This window comes from Aphelocoma coerulescens, chromosome 1, assembly GCF_041296385.1.
Source record: "Aphelocoma coerulescens isolate FSJ_1873_10779 chromosome 1, UR_Acoe_1.0, whole genome shotgun sequence".
In the NCBI taxonomy this organism is placed as follows: Eukaryota; Metazoa; Chordata; class Aves; order Passeriformes; family Corvidae; genus Aphelocoma; species Aphelocoma coerulescens.
In genome coordinates this window covers 28457651-28476386 of record NC_091013.1, presented here as the reverse complement: position 1 = coordinate 28476386, position 18736 = coordinate 28457651, and the positions used below count along the sequence as shown (strand labels likewise).

General features: G+C 38.5%; 1 protein-coding gene across 1 annotated transcript in view; it reads left to right on the top strand.

The window, feature by feature from the left end:
- LOC138105287 (pinopsin-like) overlaps positions 1-18736 on the top strand; it is an 89964-nt gene that overhangs the window by 17021 nt on the left and 54207 nt on the right. The window contains exon 2 of the mRNA XM_069005071.1: positions 7021-7346. Within this exon, the coding sequence (XP_068861172.1) occupies positions 7021-7346 (326 nt within the window). The remainder of the gene's footprint in view (positions 1-7020; positions 7347-18736) is intronic.

Sequence of the window (18736 nt, the reverse complement as noted above, 5' to 3'; positions counted from 1 at the left end):
GGGACAGAGGGGAGCCTGGTCCCCACCAAGCTGAGCCTAAAGGAGCTGAATGGAGTCAGGTGGAGCAGGGTGGAACAGTTCTAGGTGGCCATGCTACATGGAATTGAACCAGTAGAGCACAGCAATCTGAAAAAAAACAGGCGTCACAACACAGACTATCCAGCTTTTGGGGGATTTGTCCATCATGGTTTTCATTGTATCAGGCTTGGGAACACAAGTGCTGAGTGCAGGAAGCGTCCACCATCTTTTCTTTGTCTGAAGGAAACATCTCTGGCACTGAGCATGGGAACAGCCACCATCCTGGCTTTGTCCTAGCAGCCACACAGAACTAAGCTGAGGTGATGAACACTCATCACACTTCTTGTGTGTAAAGCACCTTCTTTTTTTGTATACTTTTGTTATTAATATTGCTGCTATTACTGTGTTTTTCTTATTTCATTGCTGTTTGCTTTCAATAAATTATTATCTCAAGCCATAGTCTCTTTGTCCCTCTCTTGCCGGAAGGGTGGGAGGAAGAGGAGTGGCTTAATTGGAGTTTCATTTCTGGCTGGTGTTAAATTACCACACCAGCACATTATGTGAAAGCTGTCCCACAAGAATGGGTACTACATGCACACACATACAGGAATGGAGTCTTGTGATGCATGAAACATCTGAAACATCACTATTTTCTCTTCATTCAGCAACACATTCAAGTGGCAATGGCCGGAGTTACTGTTGGTTAACCTCTGCCACTGGCAGGCCCCTCTGGAATAATTAGAAGGTGCTGTAGGTGCCATGTGGGAACTTAGTAACACTTACTATCCCTTCGATTTCCCCTCTGCATTTTGTACATGCCTGGTAGATGGTCTGCACCCCCAGGGTTGCTCAGCTTGCACCACCCTGCCACGGGGCTCAGCCGCAGAACAGCCAGGCACACTCTGGTTCCACGCCTTGCACCAGGCTCAGCTGCATTTTGTCCTGTCTCCATCTCAGCAGCTGAGTTTGGGCTGGACATGGGCTGCAGTGGTACTGGGACATGTATGGACTTGCTGAGGAGTTACTGAGGTTGGTGCCGATGATGCAGGGAGGGAAAGGTCTGTAAATGCCTGAAGACAGCGCAGCAGAAAGAGTGAGAACAGCTTGTGCAGGTAACAAAGAATGCTGTTTCTAGCAGTAAAACATACTGACTGGCCCAAACCTGAAGGACTGGGTGCTGATAGTAACAGTGTGACAGCTCATGGGTAGAGGATCCTGAACCCACTGAGAGGAGCGGGGCCTCAAGGGTACAGCATGAAACAGCTGCCATTTCTTTCCGTGGTAGCTCACTGTGAAAGAAATGGTGCTGGTGCAGGTGAGCACCTTCCAGGCAGACGTGCTTTCCAGAGGAGGAAATGCCAACAGGGAACAGCAGTCTTGCTTCAGACATACAATGTTAGTATGGGCATTTGTAAGCAATGGAGGATTTCATGACAGTGGACTTTTGAAGCATATAAAAGCTCTATCCAAAACCCAGTTTGTTGCCAGGGAGGTACCTGTAAGCAAGGGGTTTTATGAACTGGTAGCTGGAGTCTCTTCTCTCTGTTGAGCAAAAGAAATTCTGGACAGACCTCTTAAGCACAGACCTTGAGGGTCTGTGGGTGTGAGAGTGTGAGTGAATGAAAACTATGAGACAATGCCTGTGAGTGGGTAAAATCAACCTTCACAGAGGTTGAGTGTGGTAAACATATCTTGGGATTTTGCAAACCCTTGGATTTAGTTTTTCTCCATTAATTTCTTGTTGAAGAAGGTGCTATTGCATCCCTCCAGGCTCAGTCTGCCTAAGGTTACTTGTGTCTTCTTTTCATTGCCCCTGGTCCTTGATAACGGGAACATAGTGCAGGATATCCCTTACAACATGCAACCAGTGCCTCTCCAGGATGCCCCAGGACTCTAACCGAGCTCTAGTGTAATGACCTTCAGGACATTTAAGAGAGCAAATATACCTAAGTTAGTAGTCAAAACCTTGACCCAGTGTAGGCTGAATCCATGGAATTCTCAGTTTTTCCTAGCCTCCAGACCATGGATGAGCTGCATCCCCCCTCCAGTTACTACATCAGTGAGCAGTATAAACCAGCAAAAACTAATAAGAAAAGGTAACGCTTTTAGCTGGGACTCATGGGAACAAAGTGTAATGATTTGCTGTGCCTTTCACAGCATACTCTGTGCTGTGCTGCCAGGGAGAAATGTACAGATCCTTAAATAAAAGTAAATAATAGATAATGTCTCAGACGATAGCCCTATAAATAGATGTCTGTCCTGGTTTATAACTTGAAATTTAATTTCTTGCACTCTACTCGCTGCAACTAATTGCCATGTAGAAAGGCTTATGGTCCACACCCAGCTAGTCTCAAAGTCACTTATTTCCATAGTTAACTTTTGAATAATTATCTATTCCTGTAATGCAATCTGCAGTGGAGTTTTTGACATTTTTCAGTACTGTTCAGTGAGAATCTCATTTTTGTTCCTATATATGCATGAAATGTTGGGGGAGCAAATTACATTTCTCACTGTGATTGACTCCTGTGGAGTTATTTGTCTAGGTACAGCTTGAGGCTCGAAATATTTGTTGTAAGCAAATTCCATTTAGATTTGCAATTCGTGAACCTAATTTTGTTGCAATTTTAGAAAAAATTACTCATTTGAAATTAATATACTCAGTCTACACAGTCATAAATGTTACTACACAATAAGAATGAAATATTGGCATAAAGAATTATAATTATTTTCTTCTTTTTATAGTCTACATTAATTTTTTAAATTTGTTTTCTCATTATTAAGACCATGGAGATTGCGCTCAAGTCTTTTCTTCAGAGACAATTCTAAAGTATTTAATTGTTTTTTGTTTTTAAGCTGAGATTCTCACTAATTCCTCTGACTGCAACAGATAGGGCATGAAATAGAATACCAGATAACTGCAGGATTTCTGACAAAGGTCACAACAATTAAATGCACGTGGCATTAAGAAAACTCCGTATGCAAAGCTGGGAGGCATAATGAAAACTGAGAAGCTTTATTCTGCTTCAGCCAAAACAGCTTACAAGAAGGGCAAGAGGGAGGCTGAGGAAACTGTGAGCCTGTTAGTCTAAAATCAGTGCCTGGAAAAATTATGGGGAGGATCATGCCAGGTGCTATAGAAAAGCATGTAAAGGACAGGGCGATCGTCAGTTTATTGCTGGCAGCTCATTCACTGCAAGCTGACAGCTCATGTACACCTGATCCCCACATTTTATTTCCAGCCAGTGTCAAACTGGCTGAACACAAAACCTGGTTTTGCCTTTTTTATGAAATTACATTGTTTCACCCCAACAAATTAATATCTGTTATAATTGATGAAAGGTTACTGGTGTGTTTCTAGCATTCAGCTACTGAACTAAAGAGTGAGATTAAAAACAATTGTTTGGTTGTTTGTTTTCTTTTTAATTAAAAAGCTGTAGATATTCTTAGCAATCAGGGTCATTGGAGCTCCTCTGCCAGAACATTGCAACAAGGTTATTCTTGATGTGGTTTTGACCAGTCTTGGCTTCTGTGTTAAGGTGAAAGGCCCTCCATCCATAAGGCTGGATGGAGCTGCAGTGTTGGGGCACAGAGAGTCAGGGCACATCTTGTGACTTTGTGTGCACTGCCCCGGGTCACATAAAGCAGACTGAGACAGGGTTGCAGCGACCTCTGTTGTTCCTGTTTCTTCCTCACCTGGGTAATAGGTGTTTTAATTACTCGCAGCCAATTCAACCAAACATATCTCACTGCTGGAAAAAGCTACTTGTTAAATTTGTATTTTGATTTTGGCTTTGAATTTATATTTTCGTCTTTCAAAGCAACAGTTGTATTCTTTCAAAGTAATTGTAATTTTTCTGAAAAGTTAGCTGGGCTTACTAAGTTTAAACCACATGAAAAATGTTGAATTCTATCTCTTATGAGCTACCTCTTCAGTGTATTCCTCATTTTCCCTTATCTTGAAATTATTAGAAGTCAGTGTGTAGTGGTATTAATTTTAGTGCTGTTAAAAAGTTCAAACCTTGAAGTCTTGCTGTGCCAAACCCAAAAATAATGGCATTTTTTCCTGAACTTTTGTGGTCTGGGATTCCATAAATTACAATTCTTGTCCTCCAGAGAAAAGTGTAGTTTGTGTCATGTCAGTGGAACTCAATAAAAAGGTGAGTGAAGATGAATTGGCTCCTGCTAAGATGTGCAATTAAGAATCACAAATTTTCTTCTGTATAGAGAAGAAAATTATTTTCTATTATTTAAGGGTAACTTTTGTGGTTTTGTCTGATTGCTAATATTTGATTTATTCTTGACTGACATCACCATGATCCTAATTTAATATCTGAACATTAATTCTATGCCAGTGTAAGATAAACCTTTTCTGCATCTCAAAACAAGTAATCCTGCATTCAGGGTCAGTTGTCTTCAGATCCACTCCACAAAGCCATGCATCATAAATACCAGCGTCAGAAAAGCAAGGCATTTTCCTTGTATTAGGCAATAGGTGAAGATAAGAGGAAGTGTAAATGTGTGCCATAAATCATGACAGTACACACCAGAAGAAGCTGCTGGGCAGTAACACAACCACAGGGATGAGCAGGCAGAGCTGTCAGCCAGCCTGGACCTGAGAGCCCAGTGGTGAAAGCAGCAATCCAGTAAGCAGGGTCCTGAGCTAGGGAAATCTGAACATCCTATCTGGGTTTTCTAGGCAGCACCACACGCGCAGAAGTGTAGGATATCCTCAGCAAAAGTACAGCTCACTTGTCACCTCATCAAAGCAGGGAAAATGCAGTCTCAATTGCTGTCAGAGGTAGAGCAGGAACAGTAGATCCTTGCTATAGACAACCCAGCTGGCAAGGGAGAGATTTCTTATTCCCAAGGCAGTTTTCAATTCGTCCATGATTGTTTAATCTAAAGTACAGAAATAAATCTATAACACCTGACAGAGGCCTAAGTTTCAAATACAAAATCTGGATTTTTGCCTTAGGTACCTACCTGAGCTAAATGTTTTTGATAGAGAGAAGCTCTTTAGTCAAGTAGATAAAAACATGGAAAGCAGCAATGCTAAGAAAGTGAAGATAATTAAGTGTGGGCTGGGAGCAAGTACAGAGCAGTAGATTATTTTCTCTTGAGTCCAAGGGCTTTCAAGAGTGGTGTTAAGTAGGAAATCAGATTAGGTGAGGGATGATCAGAAAGTCTCCCCTCTCTCCAAAATAGCCTAGCCTTAAAGCAAGTTTATAAGTCAGCTGAATTTAGTGGAGCTGTTACAGCTGTAAATGTATCTACTCTTTAGGACTGACTTCCCAGTAATGTACACAAAATAATTTAGTAGACTCTTGTAACAAGAAAGGTGTTTTCTTCTTCAAAAGTTGCCTTCTCCTCACACCCTTTTGCTTTCTTTTCCCCTGTGAAATAAGGCATCCTATTGCAGCAAGCAGTGCTTGCATTTCCCCTGGGTCCTTTGCCGTGCCCAGCTCTGCACAAACTGCAAATTGTTGTCAGGATGACAGAAATATCTGTGCCTGCATTCAGTTAACTCAGAAATGAGTCACTGAATTGTAATGAAAAGTGGAGCAAAATGCTGTGCCTAGGGAGAATATCCCGCTGTGCCCTGTGTGGTTCTGTGTGTAGGGTGTTTTGCCCAGGTACAGGATAGAGTAGTGTTATTCCCAAGGGAAATGTCTGAGTCACCTCTATTCCATGCCTGGAAAGGAATTACAGGAGAAGCTGACAGTTAAATGCAGAAAATGGATTACATCTATGGATTCCTCTGAAGAACACCTTTTCTTTTAACCCATTTGCTGGGAGTAGGTACCACTCAAAACCAGAGAATTTTGGCAGGCTATGCATCTCAGTGCTACTGTGTAGTTGGCTGTTGCTAATAGCAAAGATCAAGAAAAAACTTGTGGAGAGAGCTGGACTGACATTGATCTATTCAGGTTTTTCATCCTACAGGAGCAAAAGAGAGGGGACTGGAAAATATTGGAAAATACGGTTTTAAAGATCTTCAAACAAGTTCCTTCTGTCATAAATCCTTGAAGTGGTATCCAGTGTTGTGTCATCAAGAATTGTAAGGAAGCTGCAAGGAGAACAAAACCATAGGAAAAAACAAAACACACTCCATTGAGTCGTGGCTAAGAACCTGCCATGGAAAACCATAAGGTTTTGTAGAGGGGCTTAGGTCCCAAACCTTGAAAAAGAGAATGGAAATATCCTACAACCCAAATTTTAAAGCCTTCCTCTGGAAGATGTAACAGGTTTATGACACATAGGGCTCAATATTAACCTAAATCACTTTTAAACTTGATTATGTAATATATATGTAAATAAAGTTGCAATCTGCCATATCCCAGTAATAATGGGGACACTTTTTTAGTGCTATTAAAAAGTTCAAACCTTGAAGTCTTACTGTGCCAAATCCAAAAATAATGACATTTTTTCCTGAACTTTTGTGGTCTGGGATTCCATAAATTACAACTTTTGTTTGCTTTTTCCATGTATGAGTGGTCAGAACTGAAGGTTTGTCTAGCTGATGGGGCAGAGCAAGAGAAGCAAAAGTTTCTTTCACTTTGGGGCTCCCAATCTTGAATGTATAGCTTTTTTTTTTCTTCTTTTTTCATGTAAAAGTCAATTCACTATTTGAAAATGCTCAAGGATGTTAAAAATTGAATAGTTCTTATCAAGGGAATATTTCACCATTTTATCACCTCAGATAGAAAATTGATTTCCTCTCAATAATACTAAAACAGATAAAGCTGAAAACCTGACTAGAAGATGAATATCTCCCAAGTATAAAAATCTTCCAATGTAAGATAAATCTGAGTTAAACAAAATTTGACATGATGGACAGAGCAACCAGGACCAGTGAGGATGAACACACAGAGAATAATGGAAATGTTTTCACTGTTGCTTCAAATATATAATAACCAAAAAAATCATCTGCTTTCTTGGGATTTGGAATGGATACATGCAAAATAATGGAAGTAAGCATTTCTATTGCTTGGTTCATTGCAGGCATCGTGTCCCTGATCTCCCTGGCTGTGCTGTCCTACGAGCGCTACAGCACTCTCACCCTGTGCCACAAGCGCAGCGATGATTACCGCAAGGCTCTGCTGGCCGTCGGTGGCTCTTGGATTTATTCCCTGGTCTGGACCGTGCCACCTCTGCTCGGCTGGAGCAGTTATGGGATAGAAGGTGCAGGGACAAGCTGTTCGGTACGCTGGTCCTCAGAGTCAGCTGAGTCCACATCCTACATCATCTGCCTCTTCATCTTCTGCTTGGTTGTCCCCGTGATGGTCATGATGTACTGCTACGGGCGCCTCCTGTACTTGGTTAAACAGGTAAGCAGCTGCCTGCTCTCATAGTGCAGACTGCTCTGAGGCGGGTTCTGCATTTCTCTTTTATCAAATTGGGAAGTACTGATGGTTGAGAGCAAATCAGCAAGCCAAAATGTAGTTGAAAAGACTGCAGAAAGCGTCAAGGAAAGAGTGTGAGGTCTTCACCAATCTTTTTAATTCTCCTGAAGCTCAAAACAAAAAGACATCATGTAGATACTGATTTTGTGGCTGGTAATACTGTGTTCTGAGAAAACTAGCATATCAGAGTGAAGTTTGCAGTTGTCATGAAGCAAAAACATGTTTACCTGTTTATAAATAAGATATCCATGCAAATTCTTCTTCCTGATTTTGGATTATGACATTTTAATTATTTCTGCTTCTTAATCTCTGGAAACTTAACTATACAGTAATGCAATTCTACTGTGATTTATTGAGTTATCCCAAGGATCAGCTTCTCTTTGTTATTCTAATCCACATGTAATTTTTTCTTTTAACTACAACCACCATTACTACTACTGCTACTACTACTGCTACTACTACTGCTACTACTACTACTCTTCCTACTACAGTGATGCTTCTCGCAGTGGTTTAAGCTGCTCTGCAGATATTCCAAAATGAATGTTACAAAAGACCCTGAAAAGGGTGTGGTATTGTGAAGTTTGAATACCCTTGGGACAGTAATGAAATGGTTTAATGATGAATAATGAGAGAGGAATTAATGTATAGATGTTCTCTAAAAAGCAATTCTCTAAAATGTTCAGATGAATTAACTAAAGGTGTTAAATGGGAAAAAAACCCCAGTAAATCCCTGAACTGAGGCTCTCCTACAGAATTAAAGTGAATGTAGTTTGCTTTGATTAATCATAAGGAATTAAGTTTGATTGTCTTACACAATTTGTCAAAACTTTGAGAATACTTGAAGCCCAAATGGGAAATCTTCTCCTCTTTGAGCACTGAGTGGGCCAGTAAAATCCCTCTGATGAATCACACATTAGTACTCTTATTAAAAGTTGTGCAATATTAATAGGGAAAAAACTTCCTGTGGTTGTAAACCCTTAAAGTGAAATATCAGTCCATATCTGATCTCTGGGCAGCAGTTTCTTTTGCCATCACCTTAAAGTAAGAGGCAGGGTCTTGGAATATGTGGTACTAAAATCATGGAGAAGATACATGTTTCTTAAAATTTTGGCTTCTCTTTCATTCAGACCTCACTGCCCTTGCTGACAACAGCCACCATCCATAGCATACAAATACTTGTATGGATGAAGCTTCTGTAGCTTCCAGTGCTGAATGGAGACTCACATTATTCTATTCACTTTTTTTCAAATTCACTTGTATCAAAAGTATTCATAATCTTTGGTCTGCCTGATGTCTGTGGCAAACATACTGAGGGAACAACGTATCATAGAAACAATATGTGCTCTCTATAGCCATTTTGGTCATGTAGACTGGGTAGACTGGGTGGAAGATTAGGTTGATTGATTAATGAGCTGTCCAGAGGAAAAGAAAAAAGAGGGAAGGAATAGCATTTTTCACTATCCTCTCTCCTTCATTCTCCTCATGCCTTCCAGAACGATCCGTAAGCCTGTGGGGTGCTGAGGTTAGAGGATCCTGAGAAATTTTGTAAATGGTGGAAGTGAAAGAGAATTGAACCCAATCTTGCATAACCTGTTGGAGGGACAGGCCTTAGGGAGCTAATACTTGTTAAATGCAAAGGAACTCCAGTGAGGATTAGATCATCTTTAAAGTTAGGACTAAGGGTCTTAAGAGCTGCCCGAGTACTTGTGAAGTCTTGAATAGCTAAACCCTAAATTTTTACACTAAATATCTAATGCTTTCCTGGTGTTTGTAAAAGATTTTCTTGATAGGTTATATTTCACCAAAAAGAATCTCAATCAGAAAACTCATCAGTCCTCAGCTTTCTGTGAGGTACCGGAAGCTATTTTCAGTACCATAATCCTAAAACCTTACATTTCATAAATTTTCTGTGACACATATGTAAATTTCTAATGAACATATCATGACACAGTCACTGAAGTACAGGCCTCTTTCCCTTTAGTCTGAGGTCCTTTAACTGTTCTGTAATAAATGGGATAGTTCATGAAATGCTAAAGTATGTAATGTTTCAAACTAGAGGAAGCAATGAACAATATGCAAATGAAAATACAGCAGTTCTTATCTGAAAGTAAAAAGAGTAGGTGGGATACTTTAAAAATGATCAAGAGAGTTTACTATGTTAATTGTAATGCTGTAACTTTCTGGTGTGGGCAAAAATAATTACCTTGCAATTTTCTGGCCATGTGAAGTCCTTCTGTGAACCTCTGTGTCACATATTTCAAGTAATGTGGGAGCATTGCAAACATAATAAGTACATTATCCCAACTTCAGCTCCTTGCTGTGTCTTCTAACTGCATTTCATAATTTTGCCAGATCTCCAGAAGTTTTTTATGTTAGAGCAATAATGGTCTTGCACCCTGAAGTCAAGAGTGTGGGAGTTATGCCATTATTAATAGTGCACTGTAAATTTATTGAGGTGGAAGAAATATCTTAAGAGATTTGGGAGACTTAATGCAAGAACTGGCATAGTGCCTTCATTTTTTGTTTTCATGGACCGTGATTATAGGTCTGCCTTTCTCTTTTTCTTCTCAAAATTTAGTCAGGTGCTGTAGCATTCTGTCACCTGAAGCATTAATAGATCCCATGAAGTCATCTGCAATCTGTGTAATGGTAAAAAGCTCAAGGATTTCACTAATACAGGTTTTATGAAAGATCATCTTTTCAAGGAATTACAAGTCAATAGCATCCTTGTATGAATAATGTTAATAGCAAATGCCATTAAACAGCATAAAACCACAACTCCACCGTTATCTCAGAGATCTTGCCATTTATCAAGCTTGAAGAACCTTAGGAATTACATTTACTTTTTTAAAGTTATGGGGGTTTTTTTCCATGCTGGCTTTATCTGGATGATTGCGTCTGATCAAAGGGGCAAAGTTTTCTCCCTCACAAAATTTATTCACATGTATTTTATTCATGCACATTCTACAGCACAGGGGAGGGAAATTGAGGATGGTTTCTTTTTCCTTGTACAATTACTTTTTTTTTTTTTTTTCCAGTTTTTGGCTTGTGATGCTTCTCTGTGACTCTACTGTTGCATTCCCTCTGGAAAAAATTTCTTTGTGAAGTCAGTGTCAGTTGTTTACACTTTGAAAAGTGAGCTCCCAAATGTGGAATTACAGAGATTAGCATTGTGATCACTGTAGCACAAAAGACACAACATGATTAAAATCCTCCACTGAGGGGCCCAGAGAACTCATGTGAACCAGCCTAATGAAAATTAGCAAACCTTTTAAAAGAGATCTCCTCAGCCTGCATTATCTGCATTACATGCAAAAATCCTGCCCAAGGACAAGAAGAGTCCCAGAAGGTTGTTCCAAGAAAAGTTTTCAGTTTGGTTTTATAAAAGACTCTCATCTCATTGTCAGTCTTCTTTTATTGAAAGCTGTGCCTGAACAAAGCTTAGCAACTCTTCGTGAAATGTAGCTGGGACATGGAAAACAATAAAATGGACTGCAAGCAGGGCACAAAGACTTAAACATGCCATTTGTACTCAGTGTAAGAGACTGTATGTTGAAGTGGGCAAAGGGCCAGTGTCTCATGGGGTTCTGGAGTAAATGGACTTACAACTTGACCTGATAGTCCTACCATGTGACATTTTCGTTTTTTACTTTTTTTTTCCTGTCATTATTCCTGTTCTACTTGGAGTTTGTCTTTGAAAGGAAAAAAAAAGAAAAAAAGAAAGAAAAGAGAAAAAATATTCAGGGAAAATTTTAAGACTATATGAGGCAGAAGTTGGCCTTGCCAGTATGTCTTGTCTTCCACCCTGTGATGCACCTGTTAATGCTTAATTCCTCAAAAACTTCTAGTTTTAACTAGTGACCAAAATGTGAGTCCAGGCAGTGGAATTACCCAACTATTTCCCTTTACAGCAAGTTTTTTTGTTTCTTCTGAAAAGTGCCACATGATTTCTGACTTCGAGATATCACAGGAGAATCAGATCACCTTTTTTTATCCCTTGTCCTGACCTTTATGAGTTTTATCACCTTCTTGGGGTACTGGGAAAGTCTTAGTTACACAGTAAAGAACTCTCTGGTCCTCTTTCTTACTTCCTCTTCCAGGCTTCAAAGTACCAAGTTTAGTGGAGGAAAAGTGCTTCCACCTCTTGTGTAAGAAGTAATGCCCCAGAGTGAAATTATCACTCGATTATAAACCCAGAGAAACTAATTTTTAATTCTCTATGGTGAGATTTTGTCTCTAGGTTATTTTTTAAAGACTTGAGTATAAACAACAGTGGTGGTTTTGAAATCTCCTGTGCCCACAAAGGAAGTCTAAGAGAAAAAGGAAAGAAGAGAGGTAAATTTTTATGATTTCTGATTCCTTAATCTTGTTTTATATCTGTATATAAATATATGTTTTATATCTGTATATTTGGAACAGTTCAATTATATCTGTAAAAACATTTACTATATCCTTATTAATTAAAGTAGTCAGGAAAGGACAACAAAGTAGAAGGACCACACCTGTGAATATTTCTAGTTTTCCATCTCTTTTGGGAATGATCATTTGGAGGAAGAGAGCATATTAGAGCAGAATGCTTAGTGATTTAAACTGAACAAAAATTTTCACATAATGCAAAGAGTAGGATGGGAACATAATTATTCCATCATTCCTTCATATGCTTCATATGCCTATTTATAGAGAAACTTGATTTTCTGAAACTTCATCTCTGATGGCACTAAAGGTATGATTTATATAGAGAAAACTGATAAAGCAATTATGAACCATTAAATTTTAACTTCTTTTTAACCCTAAATAAAACCAGGTTTGTAGCCATGGAAGCAAATTTCAAAATTTTTGTAGTTGTTTAATTAAGAAAATAAGTCCGAAGAAAAGTAATTCAGTTGAAGATGATGTTGACCTGGTTGTATGACTCCTGTAGATCATCCCTTTCTAATGTGGTTAAGTACATTTGGGATTTAATTTAATTTCAAGTATGTTTGACCCTTGCTGCATCTAAGCCTAAACAGTCATCTATACTCATTAGACAGCCATATCTTGTTATATTTTACTGTATGTTCAGAAATTTTATTTCTTCCCTTTGGATCTTCATATACACTTTCTCTCCTAGTTTCTGGTGGCATAGAACAAGAATGATAAGTAGTTTTGCCTTTAATTTTTAAACCTTGCCATAAATATATAATAATTACATCTCATTCAAAGCAAAAAGAGATTTAGTTTGCAAATGAATTAATAGATGTTTTCTGTCACATCATCATGAAAATAAGGGAATTTAATTAATACAAATCTCAGGTTGAGAGAATTGGAATAAACATACAAAATGCAATGAAAGGGGTCTGCTGGATTATCAAATGCTATAAAGTAATACAGCCTATCATAAAAAAATAAAAATGAATATTTCCAAGTTTTCTGTACAGCATTCAGCACGCACATAGCAGTAAATATTCAACATCTGCTTACTGGTGTCTTGGGGTGACTTTGTGACGTGTATCCCCTATCGCTGCCTCATGCCCAGAAAATTACTGTGCCCTTAAACTGAGCCTGAGAGGGGCAAGGAAAACCTGAGTAAAACTTCTTCAAAGCAGTTTGCAGCTTGTTCCAGGTCACACAGAGATAGAGACTTTTTTTCAGCTGTGGCAGGAGAGTGAGAGTGGGGAAAGCACCTGGCTTGCTTTTGGCTGGGTTTTTTTCAGCTCCTTTCACTTTCTCTGGAGAGAGACTGAGAGTTGAACTTTTGTTTTCCTGGGACTTTGTTTTTTCCCTTTTTTTTTTTCTCTGCTGGACTGTTTCAACATCAGAATACATCGGGAGGAATTTCCACCAAGGCCTTGGCCCTGGAGGTGGGCCCGCCACCCCATCCCAGCTCCAAGGAGGGGGAGAGAGATTTACGGACAGACTCTGAAATTTTCCCAGGTTTCTCTCAGCAGGGCAAGAGGTTTTATTATCTAGCATCATTATCCTTTTCCTGTGTGTTTGTTAAATAAACAGGTTTTATTTCTTTCACTTTCCTTCGAGGAAAATTTTTTTTTTTTCCCGAACCTGGTGGGGGAGGGATGGTTGTGACCTGCCTTCTCTCAGAAGATGTATTTCTAGATTTGGCCAAACTGGCACACTGGGCAGTTGTTTGACCTTTGCCAAATTCTTCATGTGCAAGCCACTACACAGCCAGAACACAAACCTGGCAACAGACCATTTTTTGGATTCTGTGATGATAACAGGAACATTTTGTGATAACAGATGCTCAGGCCATGTTTTTTTATTGTTTGAGTCTATGGTATTTGCTATAAGAATGAGCTTTAAATTATGAGAGCGATTTACATTCCTTTGTAATACTGTATTTTTTTCAGAATTTCTAGATCATATCTTCAGTAGAAAAGCTGACTGCTTTTTGTTGTTTCGAGGCAGAGGAGCACTGAAAGACATTAGACTGCATATAGCATGTATCTGTGATCAGTGATCAGTTCTTTGAAGTTCTGATTATTTTCAAACCTTCTTGGTTTCTAATATGATCAAAATTATCAGAATACTGTAGGTGAGGTGATATCTGGAACAGCTGTTTTGAAAATTATTGGTAAAAAACCATGGAATACTTGCAAAAAAAAGACAAAAAGTCATATCTTACTACTTCTTAGTAAGTTATTAAATTGTGTTGAATATGTAATTTATTCAGACTCAGATTGCAATCAGTAGATGGTATTACATGCATAAGAAATCCTTGCATATCAACTCTTTCTGTTTAAAAGTTTTCTGATAGTTTCTGTAACCACTCTCATCTTCATTGCCCATGAGTCCGTTGTTTCTTTTCTCCTTTACCCTCACACCATTCTTTACATAGATTGATCTCCTCCTTCCTTCTTTCAGTGAAAGATTTCCATACATTTTTTCCTTTGATGGTTTGAAGGTGCTGTGAATATACACTGATTTTCCAAGGCTTTGCAAAGCTGATACTATTATTCCTACTGTACTGAGGGAAAGCACGTGGTTTTGAGAAATTACATGTGAGAATTCAAGGCATTTTAAGAATATAACTAGCCTAGTTTTTTTCTCTCTATGTTCCTTCTGTATCCAGTAGAAAAAGAAAATCACATCAAGGAGATTATTCTCAAAACCAGTAACTTTTGTCAGCTGCTGGTGCATTAAAAGAAGCAAATTACATTACAGGAAAACAAGGAAATAGTTGGATCTTGCAAAGAGGATACGATGTATCAATAATTATTTTTTTTTTAATGGTACCTGTTTTCAATTATTTTCAAAACAATGCTATGATAGTTAAATTATTATGCCATTATGTCATTGTTATTTAATGCTGGGTCATAATATAAAGTACAAACGTAGCATAACTTTTCAAGCAAAATCTGTAGCATTCTGACACTAACTTCTGACATTCATACTTTTATAAACAGCAATTTTGAGATGTCAGTATTTCATGTTTCAGACAGTTCTATCCTTACATTTTTGTTCAAGGATATTTCAGTGAAACAAGTGCTTATTATTCCTGTTACCTGATTTTTTTTTTTTTTAGTTTTATTTTAATGTGAAGCCTGTTTGAATAAAAAAAGTTGCTTTCATTAGCTAGGAGGAAGATTTACTAGCATGCTTAATTTTTAAAGAGCTTACTTAGTCTTTTACTCTTTCATAACTACTAGGGTTTTCCCTGGAGTTGAAGTGATTATTAGGTAGCTATCATGAAGACATTGTAAATATAGTATTGATTTTTGGGGTTTTCTGCTTTCAACTGCAAAAATACTTCAGTTTTGCACACTACGTTTATACCAGTTTTTTATTAAAGGATTCTCAAGGGAATAAAATTCAGTGTTTTCTGTACCAGTGGAGAAAAATGTCAAATCCTGAGAAATAAAGGAAAAAGGTCACCTTTTTTTCTTCGTGTATAGCTTTGCAAGGCTTATAAGTTCACCATCTCAGCTTTTAGGAGAGTAAAGTTATGATGAGTCAATCCAACACAAAATACCTTTCAAAGTCTTTAAGGACTCCAGCAGCTGTGCTTGCACAGACACATGTAACTCATGAGTGACAGGTATACTCACTCAGGGTTATTCTCAGTATTTCTGATTAAAAAAGCAGGTCATCAGATTCATCTTTATTTTTTGAGGTCTGATTATGCTGGAAGGGAAACAGACATGAGAAAAGATTATGGTCTTCTTTCCCCTGTGCTTGCATAATTATAAATCATTAGTTAATTGTCTGCATTTTGCAGAGAAGCAGTGATAAAACTTTAGCATAAATCAGGCACTGCACAAATTCATTGTAAATCAAATTAATGGATGGTCAGAAAATAGGAATTCATTGGGTTTGCCACTTTCCATACTTTAGATAAACCAGGGGGAAAATAAGTCTGTCATAATCTTTAATAACAAGCTAATAGAAAATTAAGATCTGATGCATTAATCTCTGAATGCTCTATGTCCATAAAAATTAGTCTGTGGTTTCATGAGTCTTTCAGTTTACAGCAAATGGTGTACATCAATACCAAGCACTCATAACATCTTAGTTCAGGGTATGATTTAGTAAAGGTTCTTCCTGATAAGAAAAAGTGTAAGTTTTTTTGTTGTTGTTTGCTCACCACTTATAAAACTGGAAAGGTTAAACGTACAGAAGGGTGTTTTGCAGGGTAAAAAAATGTGGGGATTTGTACTTACACTTCAGCATGGAAGAACTTAGCTACACTTACTTACTCTTCTGTAGTTTAACTCCACTTCAGAGACTAACCTGTGACCTCAGGCAAACTCCCTGACAGAAGACTTGGAGGAAAATAAATTTTCCTATATGTAGCAGCTCTGTGGCATTGTGCCCTAGAGAAATACTTCTGAAGGTCTAACTACAAAAGAACGTTGCTGTGCAGAGAAAAGAAGAAATGTGCAATGTCCAAAGGCTTCCTTCTCTGCTGATCACCATGTGCTTGATATCACATTACCTGTGCCATTGTGTGAGAGGCCAGTCCCTAGCCAGTGTTGTCCAGGTGAGACGTCAAAGCAGAGGGCCTTGGTTCACAGCACGTAAACCATAGTGTATATAGCAAAGCCTGCAGACATGAGTCATGGAAGGGTTTGGGTTGGAAGAGACATTAAACACTATCTAGTTCCAACACCCTTGCCATGGGCAGGGATGTCTTACACTGGCCCAGACTGCTCAATGCCCCATCCAATGTGTCCTTGAATAGTGCCAGGACACAACTTCTCTGGGAAACCTGTTCCAATGTCTCAACACTCTCACAGTAAAGAATTTTTCCCTAATATCCAATCTAAACCTTCCCTCTTTCAGTTTGGAGCCATTCCCCATGTTCTATCACTACATGCCCATGTAAAAAGTCCCTGTCAAGCTTTCTTGTAGGTAGGTTACCTTTAGTTACTGGAAGGTGCTATAAGATCTCCCACAAGCCAAATGTACTTCTGCCTTTTCCTAGTGGAGCAAAGAGAGTTATAAAGGATGTTTGCTTTGACTTTTTCATCCTTATTTCACCTCATCATTAGTCCTGTGTAACTTAACAGCTCCAAGGTTTCTCATGGGGCACTTGTAATAGCTATTGCTGTTCATTGGTTCTGTGATTCAGCCCCTTTTCCCCTACTGAAAATGCCAAAGGTGCCTGAGGCAGTATATATTGGCAGTAACTGAGGGAAATAATTTTACCTGAGAACTTTATCATATAGTCAAGAACAATGGTGTGAAATATCCACATGTTACAGAGGTATGAAAGGGATGCAAATTATTATGTGCTTACGGAATGAAAATCAAAAGCATATAAAAGAAGAAAGGTAAATAAGTAAAATCTAGAATAAACTTTGTTTCAAAATTTCTAATCCAGTGTTTCGTTAGTGTGTAATGCTACCCACTAGGAAGGATTTTTTACCATCTCAGTTGAATCTTGCACATCTGCATTAGTACCTCTGTATAAACACAGATTAAAGTCTTATGGCCAGAGGAATGCAATTGAGTTGTCAAGCTTTTATCATCTTAATAAAAGAAAGGTATTAAACTATGTAAGTTAATGAGAATGATCATACTTTTTCACTACAAATGGAATAAGTCAAACCTTAGATTGCCTGGATAGTTGGCACTAGAGCTCTTTCATCCAAAAACTCAAGGTGAGAAAACCCAGTAAGATTTGTCTTACCACCTCCAGTGTTTTCTGATCCTATGTCTTGAGCTTAACCTGACTAAAGCTAAGGTGCTCTAACCTACCTGTAATGGATATTACTTTTGCTCAACAATTACTCACACTGTAATATTTTTATCACTTACTATATCCTATATTTTTTATGGTGAGTGTTATATCCTGCTGAAGAGCTAGGCTGAAATCTGTATGCTTCCGAAACCAGCAATAACTTTCAGTGGAGCCAAACCCAGATGTAATATGAATATAACAGACTAAAGGAGAGTAAGTACAACATATTGCAAGAGATGCAAAGTTATGTTGTCTTCAGCTTTGTACCATGTTGAAACTCAACATTTATCTGAAATAAAGGTCAGTCTTTTAAATCATACGCACTGTAGAAGCAGAACAATTTTTTTTTGCATATGTCTGTGTGGACTCTGCATGCAGGAGCATGCATACAGATAAGTCTGCATATGCAATATTGGCATGTTTCTACATGGTCAGGAACCTTCCTTGACCTTGAAACTAATGGCACAAGCTGCCTGTGTTCATGCTACGCAGTGTTTGGCCTTGAGCATCCTCTGGACCATACATCTCCTTTGAACATGGTAGTCCATATCTTCTTTATTTGCCAAAACCAAAGTGTGTAAAATAAGACAAGGGCTGACTTCCAGCTCAGTAGAGTTGTACACTCCTCTAGTGTGTAGCTGAAAGTTGGTATGCTACACCCTGATCTGTATAGCAGAGGTGTGGGGGAGTGCAAGCCTGTGGCACAAGTTGGAGGACTATGTAGAAAGGATGGAGCCAAACCTCATGCAGCCTTTTCCATGGCACCTACTAGAAGTCGTTGCTGATGTTTTTGGGCACCTTCTTAGAGAGTTCTGAGGCAAAACTACGGGTTATCCAAGCATGCTGAGTGTTAAGCAGGGTGGATGATCAGGGATGAGACCTTATATCACTTTGTGAGGTAGTTTTATGCAGTACGAGGGATGTAGTTATTCATGCTTTAAAATATTCACCTATTCCATGTCTTTCTTTTCCAAGAAGGTTTAGTTTTGAGTGTGTGTATATGTGTATTACAAAAACTGGAATTTTCTTTTTTTCTTTAAAGGCAGCTTGTTGTAAGAAAAAGAGCTTTGTGTGCACATGAATGTCTAAAATTTTGGCTTTCTTTCTTGACTTCAGACAAGTGTGAATACTGTTT